This window comes from Mandrillus leucophaeus, unplaced genomic scaffold (genome assembly GCF_000951045.1).
Source record: "Mandrillus leucophaeus isolate KB7577 unplaced genomic scaffold, Mleu.le_1.0 Scaffold175, whole genome shotgun sequence".
Lineage (NCBI taxonomy): Eukaryota > Metazoa > Chordata > Mammalia > Primates > Cercopithecidae > Mandrillus > Mandrillus leucophaeus.
In genome coordinates this window covers 2,131,801-2,142,460 of record NW_012101754.1, presented here as the reverse complement: position 1 = coordinate 2,142,460, position 10,660 = coordinate 2,131,801, and the positions used below count along the sequence as shown (strand labels likewise).

Below are 10,660 nucleotides of genomic sequence, written 5' to 3'. Positions count from 1 at the left end.
CCTGTTCTGACCGGATCTTGTTTTGCTCAGCGGGTGGTGATCAGTGCTTGGAAAACAAGTTCTGCTGATCTCCTACCTCAACTGTAACGGTGCACATATTTTGCGGGGGGATAATGGAAATGTTCTTAAATTATAGTGATGGTTGCAAATGGTTTTAAAATTACTGAAAATCATTGAATGGTGCACTTCAAATGAGTGAATTTTATGGCATGTAAAGAAACTTTTTTAAAAAACACAGCTAAAAACTTAGGAGACAAGGAAGTATTAAGACTTTGTAATTTGGGAAAACACTTGTGATAAATGACAGTGACTATGTGGTTTTGTGGAATGTATTTCCTTGTACTAACCGTGACAGAAAAGAGGGCAGGTGCCGGCTGCACTGGGCTTGGGGAAGAGTCATTCATTTAATATATATTTTTTTTTTCTGAGCATTATTCACACACAGGAGGTTCACAGTGAAAACAAAAATTTACAAAAAGCAACCCTGTCTTCACCTGGGAGCTTATAGTGCAGTGAGGAGACAGACACATCCATAGCTCGTGAGGTGACCGGGGAAGGACAGGAAGAGCGAGGAGGCGATCAGGAGAGGCCTCGCTGTGAAAACCACGCACCCTGCCGACCCCGAGAAGACACGGCCCACGCTGGGAGGGAGAAGCCAGGACAAAAGCCCGTCGTCGTGGGTTCTGCCTGGTGAGTGATGGTGAGGATAGCGGAGGCTGGGCTGCCCCGGGCCTCCAGGGAAAGGAGATAGAGAGGGGAGATGTGGAGGACCCATCGCGTGCAACAGCCTAGGCCACTGCCGGCCGCTGGCTTTGGCGATGAGCGCGGAGCCTTTGGAAGATCCGGCGGGGTAGGGGGGCGCGGGTAGGCTTCCACAGCATCCACGTGGCTGCGGCGTCGCCGACAAGGCCCAGGCGGGGGGCAAGATGGTACGAAGCGACCATCAGGAGGCGTGACCCCATGTAGAAGTGTGCGAAGCGGTTGGATTCTGTAAGCGTTTGACCCTAACGGGACTAACGATTTGACTATGGATGTGAGGAAGAGACTGGTCAGAGCTGATCGCGCCTCGGAATGGAGTGGTGGCTGGGATGAGGAAAAGCCCCGAGTGGAGCAATCCTGGGGGAGGCGGAAACTGGGGCTGACTTTCCAGCCGTCCGCGTGCTGCTGAGGCGGCGACCACCCTGGCGCCTTCCCCCGGCTCGGCCTCTCCGCGCGTACCGCCCCAGGATGTGGCGGGCTGGGAGACTCACCCTCCCGACGTGCTCTGCGGCCCGGCCCGCGCACCCGGGGGCGTGGCCTGCGCGCGCGTGCGTCGTAGCCGATCGCTGTGGCGGGGCAGGCGAGGCGGTCGCTTCGAGCGCGCTAGTCAGCTCCCTGAAGGGAGTGACGGCGGTTGGGTGCCCGCGGCCACTTTTGCCTTCCCGGGTAAGTGCGGCGGTGGCGGTTGGCGCCGCCGTCTGAGGGGCGGCTTCCTGGGAGACGAGACGGGGAGAGCACCCGGCAGGCCCGCCTGAGGCGTTTGAGGCTCGCGGGCGTCGCTCCTCAGGCGCGGTTGGTCCGAGCCGGGAGGCGTTCCGTTAAGTTCGGTGCCCGCGGGCACCAGCCGGTGGGGGCTTCGTCGGCTTTGCCGGGTAGGAGGGCGGAGTGTGGGGTTGGTACGGACAGGGAGAGCCGGACGGGGCTAACCTGGACCGCGTCAGCCAGTCGCGGGTGACTGGCTCGAAGCAGGCTCCGAATTGAGAGGGGTCGTCCGGGGCGGCCGGCGGGGCAGCCCCGGCAGCGCGCATTTGCGGAGGGAACGGATCCCGTGCCCGAGCGCCGCCGAGCCCCGCACGCCCGTGAGACCCACTTTGAATTTTCTCTCCATGTTTGCTGCGGTTGTTGACCCGACCCCCTGTAAGACTCGGACTCAACGTTTTTGTTTGCCCCACGACAGCCAACGTAATGCTGTGGACGTAACAGGGCACGAACGTTTGTAACTGAAAGTTGAAGGGGCTGTAGCGTTGGAGGTGATCGCCCAGCCCTTTGAGTAGGAGTTGTCCTAGAACTCCGCCGACCGCCCAGCCCGTGGAGCCGGCGCTCCGGACGCCACTAGCACTGGCGTTTCGTGGGCGCAGCACCTCTAGCCGGTCATCTTCACCATCGCCATTGAGGGCACTGAGGCCGGGCCAGTCTTGAAACCCTGCCCTCTCTGAACTTAAAGCCAGAGATGAAAACCCAGACGACAGTGGCCCGGCGCGGTGGCTCACGCCTGTAATCCCAACACGATGGGAGGCCGAGGCGGGTGGATCACCTGAGGTCAGGAGTTCAAAACCAGCCTGGCCAACATGGGGAAACCCTGTCTCTACTAAAAATACAAAAATTAGCCGGGCGTGGTGGCGCCCATCTGTAATCCCAGCTACTCGGGAGGCTGAGGCTGGAGAATCGCTTGAACCCAGGAGGCGGAGGTTGCAGTGAGCCGAGATTGCGCCACTGCACTCCAGCCTGGCGGACAGAGCAAGAGTCTGTCTCAAAAAAACACACCCAGACGACCTAGAGCAGATTGCTTGGGGATTGTATTATGGGGCATTTTCCGTGTTTCTGAAGAAAAGCAGCATGTGTGCACCAGCCGTGAAGAACACACTGTGCATCGTGAAGTCTGAAAAATAGTAAAGCAGACCGGGAGGTGGCAAACGCCTTGGGATCCTAACGGTTTGGGAGGCCAAGGCAGGGGATATCGCTTGAGCCCGGGAGTTCAAGACCACCCTGCGAAACATAGGGAGACCCTCGTCCCTCCAAAAACATTTTAAAATAATTAGCGGGCGTGGTGGTGAGCGTCTGTAGTCCCCCCTACTCAAGAGGCTGAGGCGAGAGGATCGCTTGAGCTCAGGAGTTCGAGGATGCAGTGAACTTATGATTGCATCACTGAATTTTCCGGCCTGTCCACCGGCGCGAGAACCTGTCTCAAAAAAAAAAAAAAAAAAAGTGAAGCATTTTAAGTTAAGATAGTGATTGTTTACGTGCATCTAAATTTACTCCTTCGTGAAGTTTCACTGAAATTACATTAAGGGGATTTAAAAACAAAAACAAACCTCCAACAATAGGAGAATAGGAAAGGAAACGCTGGCAATATCTTAGCAAACCCTGTATTAACCACAGACTCTTCAAACTGCACGGAAACTGGCAGCACTGGACAGCTGTGGTACTGGGAATGAAGGTGGTGGTGGTGCAGAAGGTGGGTGTAAGGAGCTTAAAGAAATGATTTAGGTGAAATCTGAGAAGCAATTGGATATCCAGATCCCCTTCCCCATTTCACGCTGTTGGGTGACTGCCTTTCCCCTTGTTAGAAGACTGAATGGAGGCTTATTCTCTTGAGAAAGTAAAACAGAGGATCTTTGAACTGAGAAACCCAGGCATAATTATGGCGCTACATGTATGAAGTTAGGGACACTGAAGCTTGAAGTCCTTCATCTCCCTTATCTCACTCAACTTCCAAAACTTTTACAGTCAGATCAGACTAATGCTCTCCAGGCTGAAATAAGAGAATTCTACACGCTCACACACACAGATGGGGAAAGGTACATAATATGTTGGTTATGGTGGTTTCTAGGAAGTGAAAAGAACTTGGTGGCCGGGGGAAAGAGTGTGAGGAAACCTCTGTTTACATTGTCTTTTAAAACGTACCATGTACACACGATACCTATTCAAAAATGAAATGTATTCTTCACCTCAGGAAGGCCTATGAAAAAAATATTCTGTAAATTATGAACAAATCCTTTGACTTCTGTTTACATTTTTTAGTGTACCGTGTGCACATGATACCTGTTCAAAAATGAAATGTATTCACCTCAGGAAGTTCTATGAAAAAATTCTGTAAAAAATTATGAACAAACCCTTTGACACAGCGATTCCTTCCCCAGGAATTTATCTTATAAATAAACTTACACTCATGTGAAAATAAGTACAGTGCTATATGGAAGGATAAGAAGCAGATAATATTGATTACCTTTGGAGAGGGAATCTGATGGCAAGTCAAAAGTGGAATGAGTGAGACTTTTTCACTACATATTCTTGGTACCTTTTGAACTTTAAACCTTGTTACTGTTACCTATTGAATGAATGAATAAATAAATGTTACTGGGAAAAATGGGTGAGTAATGGAGATCCTAACGTTGATAATATCCTAAACAATACAAGAGCTCTTAACATAGGAAGGAATGCTACCTAACAACCCCAAAATTTCAGTGGCTTACATTTCATGCTCATGGATCTTCAGATCAGCTGTTGTTTAGGTCTTGGTTAGACTAGTCTGGACTCCAGACTTCAGTTTTGGGTTCAGATCTGTTCCATATGTCTTCATTTTGTGACCCAGGCTGAAAATGCAAAACCACCTAGAGCATGTTTTTCTCGTGGCTGAGGGTGAAAGTTCAAGAGGGCTTCTGGAAGTTTGCCACGCCTAAGCTCAGAAGTCACACATTGAAATGTCTACCTACATTCCATTACTTAAAACAAGTTACATAGCCAAGTCCAAAGTAAACAGGGTGAAGACATATATACTCTGCCTTCTGGCAGCACTGTGAAGTTACATGACAAGGTGTGGATGGCTAGGCTTGGGAACTATAATAATGAAGAAAATGGGTTAATGGAAAGATGCTGAAAAATTAGGATAGTTCATTTAGAATGAAGATTCTTACAAAAATGTGTATTTATACATTTTTACATTATCATTTTTTGCCAAGATACAGCATCCTACTTTGATATGAATTACCTTACAGTTTCCATGTCAAAGTATCACCTTTGTTTTATCTTCTATAACATCTACCAACCCTGCACCTGGCCCTCTAACCAATTCTGAGTGCCCATAGAAAAATGTACATGTAAAGACACCAGATTTTAGGGAAGTAATTCTAAATGTTTATTTTAGCTACTGAATGTGTTCATTCATAGTTTTTGTGTCATATCCATGTCTGCCAACTCACCTTTCACAACAGAATCTTCTTTTCAGGGAGATGTCCTTTGCTTCTCAGATGTAAATGCACTTTAAGTTTGTTATTCAACAGTGAAAATGAGTCATACAGAGGTAATATTTTCGTATGTTCTGCATCTTCAAGGTTCCTGGTTTTTTGTTTGTTTGTAATTATATGGCTTCAGAGTAATCTTATTTTCAACTTTCACTGTGGGAGGCAGTATAGCATAAGTGGTTAAGAATGAGGAATCTAGAACAGACTGCCCTGAGTTTAAATCCTAGCTAGCGGCTATATAACCTTGGGCAAGTTACTTAATCTGCTGTGCCTTATCTATAAAATGGGGATAATGATAGTGCTTGCCTCATAGGATTGTTAGAAAGGTGAAATAAGTTAATACATATAAAGCACTTGTAATAATACCCGACATAGTAAGCACTTAAATACTATTATTAATATCACTACTTTTTATTTGGAGGCTATGACTTGAATTATGAGCCTCACAGAGCCAACATGTATGTAGCTGTTCAGTTGTCTTAATAGGCAAGAAAGTAATTTTTGATCCCTTTATTCTCTTGAATTCCAGGTTAAATTAAAAATACCTTTTGGAAATAAATTACTAGATGCTGTTTGTTTGGTACCTAACAAGAGCTTAACATATGGAATAATTCTTACACATGGAGCATCAGGAGATATGAATCTTCCTCATTTGATGTCACTGGCATCCCATCTTGCATCCCATGGGTTTTTCTGCCTGAGATTTACCTGTAAAGGCCTTAATATTGTACATAGAATTAAGGCATATAAATCAGTTTTGGTAAGAAAATTTATGTTTACTTATAACAGAATTGTTTGAAATCCTTAATAAATGTAATGTAAATTTTATTAGTAGTCATCTGGTTTAATTTAAAAAATCTTTGAATGAGTGTATTCTTAGAAAACTCAGCAGTACCTGAAAGCTTTTTAATGGTCAGATTTCTCTGTCATCAGTTTCCGTGGAGATGAATGCTTACATCATAAATGTTCCTCCATGATATTGCCAAGGAAACTACTTATGATTTTTCTCACTGGAATTATGTAACTTTAGCACATCATTTTGGCATTCTAGAATATTTTATTTACCATACTATGCATGTACAAGTATGATACTGTTTTCTGTATATGTTATTTAGAAACCTTGCTTAAAATCCTGGATAACACTAAAGTTTCACTAAATCAAGCTTGTCCAACCCATGGGCCACATATGACCCAGGACAGCTTTGAATGTGGCCCAACACAAGTTTGTAAATTTACTTAAAACATTATGAGATTTTTTTTTTACAATTTTTTTTTTTTTAAGCTCATCAGGTATCATGAGAGTTAGTGTATTTTATGTGTGGCCCAACACAGTTCTTCCACTGTGGCCCTGAGAAACCAAAAGATTGAACACCCCTGATCTAAATGCTTTCAAACTTACTAAGTTTTTTAGAACTTTAGATGTTAACATTATCAAATTTGGTATTAGTTGCAAGCCTTTGCTGGCCTTTTTAAAAAATAATTTATTCTCTAAAAATAGTTTAGTGCTTAAATATTTTAGTAAAGGTAGGTTGACTTTTTTCTTACGTATTTGCCTGTATTACCTAACATGTGGTTTAATAGTGAAGGCATGACCAGAAGAGGAAGGACTGCTTACCTCTTTTAAGAAGAATCCCTTAAGATTTTCTGGTTATCTTTGCATAGATTTTCATACATTTCAGTAATGATGAGAAACAATATATCTTGTCTTTCTAGTGGAATATTTTATAGATGAAGAACTGATGATTTTTTTATTTTTCTAGAATTACCTAAAGACATCAGGAGAATACAAACTTGCAGGTGTTTTTCTTGGAGGTAAGTGCAATACTTGTGAATACTTGTTAAGTACCTGTTTTAATATAGGAATAGGTAATGGAGAGTGAAAATTAGTTGATCATAGGAAGCTAATTTAATGATTTTTTTTTTTGTTTTGATAAGTCACCTTTTTAATGTTGAAGTACTTTATATACTTAGAGCAAACTTGAACCTCATGTATATGTATTATAAGCTGAGCTTCTCTCCTTTTATTCATATCCCTGAATCGTCGTCTTGCATATGATTCCTTTACAATGATTGTCCTTGTCCTTTTAAGTGTTCAGAAAAATAATTGCCTTTTTTTTTTTTTAGCATTTGACTTAAGATCAATGTTTAGCTTTTTCTTTTCTTTTTCTTTTTTTTTTTTTTTTGAGACGGAGCCTCTACCTCCTCACTGGAGCCTCCACCTCTGGGATTCAAGTGATTCTCCTGCCTCAGCCTCCCAAGTAGCTGGGACTATAGGTGTGCACCACCGTGCCCAGCTAATTTTTGTGTTTTTAGTAGAGATAAGAGTTTTGCCATGTTGGTCAAGCTGGTCTCAAACTCTTGACCTCAGGCAGTCTGCCTACCTAGGTCTCCCAAAGTGCTGCGATTACAGGTGTGAGCCACTGTACCTGGCCTGGTATTGCAACTTGTTAATTGCTGCCGTTTGGAGTTAATTTGTTGGTAAACAGATATGATGAACAGTAAAAGATTCAATTTGTCACACCATCACTGCTACTTTATGTGAAAGTTTATATTTCAAACTGAACTTAATTTTAATTGATTTTAGGTCGTTCAATGGGCTCAAGAGCAGCTGCTTCTGTAATGTGTCACATTGAGCCAGATGATGGTGATGATTTTGTTCGGGGTCTCATTTGTATTTCTTACCCACTGCACCATCCAAAGCAGCAGCATAAACTCAGAGATGAAGACCTCTTTCGTTTAAAAGAGCCTGTACTGTTTGTGTCAGGCTCAGCAGATGAAATGTGTGAAAAGGTGAATTATAACTCAATGTTTGTGTGAATGAAAGAGAATGAAAGAAATATCTTGGGAGCAAGATACTTCTGGCAACAGTCTCTTTTAAAAGTTGCCAATTTGACTAATGCTAGTTTTGTGTCCTGGTTACTCCATTGCTTTTGAGAATCTAAAAATATAAGTATACTGACAAAATTTGTCTCCCTGGAAATAGAGTTGGTAAATATGACCCTTATTTGGAAAATGAAGGCTTAATATCTGAATCGTCTGATTTGGGGATTACTACACTGTAGATTTTTTAAATCATTTCAATATTCAGGCAGATTGTTTGTTATAAAATTGATTCTTGAGAAAGGGTTGGCAGTGTCTACACATTACTAAATATTAGCCCAATATTATGAAACAACGTTGTATTCCCCAGAGCATATAATTTGCTTGGGAAAAAGCTTTTTTTGGGGAAAAATTTTTTTATTCCAATTTATTTAACATTTTATTAGTAGATGCATGAGTGCTTGATCTGATATTGCTACAGCTGAGGGAAGTGGACTGCCACATTTACGGACATTTCCTCACACATTCTATTGCCTAGAAAGTTGTCTGTGAGAAAGCATTTAGTGAATACTTGGAAATGAATATCAGTATAGGCGGGGAGAGAGGACCTTTTATTAAATATCAACAGAACATTAGTCTAGTATCCTCTTCTTTTTTTCTTTAGAACTTGTTGGAGAAAGTGGCACAGAAAATGCAAGCTCCCCATAAAATCCACTGGATTGAGAAGGCAAATCATTCCATGGCAGTGAAAGGACGGTCGACAAATGATGTTTTCAAAGAAATAAATACACAGATTTTGTTTTGGATCCAAGAAATTACTGAAATGGACAAGAAAGGTCATTAGTTAAAAGCCATCTTGAATACACATACAGTTAATTTGATAAAGAAGAGTATGCCTCTCAGCATTGTGAGATATATTTCAGACTAATTTGATGTTCTTTAATGTTCCCTTATTTTTGAAACACGTTTTAAATGTGAAATTAATGTCCTTCACAAAATGTCTTTTGAAAGCACTGTTATAGTTGTATAAAGATGATGTAAAAATATTGAAGGTGGTCTACATATAATTTATTTTCATTAGTATGGTTAAGTTTTGAAAAAAATTAAACATTCGAATTTTGTTACAAAGGTGCTTTTGTCTTATTGATACGCAACTGAGAAATTTTGTAGAGCAGTGTTATCTTCAGAAAAGGAAATCAGACCATTATGTTTAATCTAGTCAGATTTATAGAATGCACACTTCTCTTCACCTTTTAATAAATCTCAGTGAAGGGATAGGAGTGGACATATGTTTCGAATATGGGGACCCTGAAGACTTTTTAGAATGAAATAAAGATCTTTAATTCAAGAAGTGTTCACTGAAGGCTTATTACAGGCAAACCTCATTGGGTTTGCAAAGATGAATAAAAACTTGGAGCTTACAACATAGTGTGTGAGGCTGGGCACGGTGGCGTATGCCAGTAATCTGAGCATTTTGGGAGGCTGAGGTGGGCGGATCACTTGAGGCCAGGATCACTTAAGGCCAGGAGTTTGAGACCATCCTGGCCAATATGGCAAAACCCTGTCTCTGCTAAAAATACAAAAATTAGCCAAGTGTGGTGGCACACATCTATAATCCCATCTACTCGAAGGATGAGGTGGAAGAATTGCTTGAACCCAGGCAGTGGGGGCTGTAGTGAGCCTAGAGCGCACCACTGGACTCCAGCCTGGGCGACAGTGAGACTGTGTCTCAGAAAAACGACATAGTGTGTAAAATCAATAGACCACTCTGATTAAAGAGAGAAATAATTGTAAATTTGTGGTACTAACATCTTTGCTATATCTAGGCAGTTGGTGCACTTAATTTTGCCTTGGAAAGTTCAACTATCACCTGATCTCAAGCTTGAATGGTATTGAGTTATATATTTAAAAAAACATGGTTTTTGTATTTCCTGTAAAATTCACAAAAGGTGATAAGGCTGATGTCAAATTTAAATAGAAGTTTGCAGTAAGAAATGTTTCTTTATAGTAAATCTTTTGCATATCCTCCCTACTACTCTTAATGTTAGGCCATTAAAATAGCCTCAAGTGGCCTGGGCAGCTTGCAGATTTTTGAGGCCCCTCATTCCTCCTGCCCTGATGGAATCAGTAGATTTAAAATATTATTTTTCTAAATATGACAAAAGAATGAAAACTTAGGTAATAATGTCCAAATCTTTCATATTATAGAATAAAGTGATGTATAACTATAAAATTCCTGTTACTATGTGTAATAGATATTTTTGACTAAGTAATTTCCTGAACCTAAATTTTTAAAAATGTTGTATGAGTAAACAATAATTAACATTTGAAATTTTAAAACACTACTAGTATCAAAAGATTATAAACATAAAAAATACGCAAAGCTATCGAGAAGATAGAATCACTGGTCTATTAACAACTCTAAGTCACTGAGGAGCGTAAGTATTGTGAACCAGAAGTAAAACTAATGGGACAAGGAAAACACAAAGGACAACTTACTACATAATGTTAGAGTACAACAAAACATTTAAAAGGCTGCTAACCAGGCTATACAATTTACAATATTTGTGTTTCCAAAACTAAACTATAGGCATAATATGATGACCAAAGATACTACATCAGATACAGAGGTAATATAGGTAGATGATCATTTAAAGTTGATTTTTCCCTGAGTTGTCTATAAGAAACTACTGTTCCTTATTGATGTAATGGCTTGACATTTGAGGACTGTATAGCCATATTTGGGGAACATATAACTCCTAGAGAAAGATATGAATGATATATCTACAGCTGAAATGAACATTTAGGAAGAGGTCACATCTGCTCACCTCCATAGATTT

The 10,660-nt window shown here is 41.6% G+C and overlaps 1 protein-coding gene across 3 annotated transcripts; it reads left to right on the top strand.

The window, feature by feature from the left end:
- Positions 1-1,286: 1,286 nt before the first annotated feature.
- TEX30 (testis expressed 30) lies at positions 1,287-8,948 on the top strand. Of its 3 annotated transcripts, XM_011977228.1 has the most exons (6): positions 1,287-1,425; positions 4,985-5,059; positions 5,530-5,760; positions 6,761-6,812; positions 7,585-7,790; positions 8,485-8,948. In XM_011977228.1, the coding sequence occupies exons 2-6, from the start codon at positions 5,045-5,047 to the stop codon at positions 8,662-8,664; spliced, it is 684 nt and encodes a 227-aa protein (XP_011832618.1). In that variant the 5' UTR covers positions 1,287-1,425; positions 4,985-5,044; the 3' UTR covers positions 8,665-8,948. The 3 variants fall into 3 exon arrangements, with proteins under 3 accessions (XP_011832618.1, XP_011832620.1, XP_011832619.1); XM_011977230.1 differs by lacking the exon at positions 7,585-7,790; XM_011977229.1 differs by lacking the exon at positions 4,985-5,059 and having other exon boundaries at positions 1,293-1,425.
- Positions 8,949-10,660: the final 1,712 nt, after the last annotated feature.

What these genes read in the sequence shown, in the direction of transcription:
- TEX30 (XM_011977228.1), top strand. An exon ending in AGGCATATAAATCAGTTTTG is followed by an intron (nt 5,761 to 6,760) that starts GTAAGAAAATTT and finishes TTATTTTTCTAG; the next exon opens with AATTACCTAAAGACATCAGG. An exon ending in TGCAGGTGTTTTTCTTGGAG is followed by an intron (nt 6,813 to 7,584) that starts GTAAGTGCAATA and finishes AATTGATTTTAG; the next exon opens with GTCGTTCAATGGGCTCAAGA.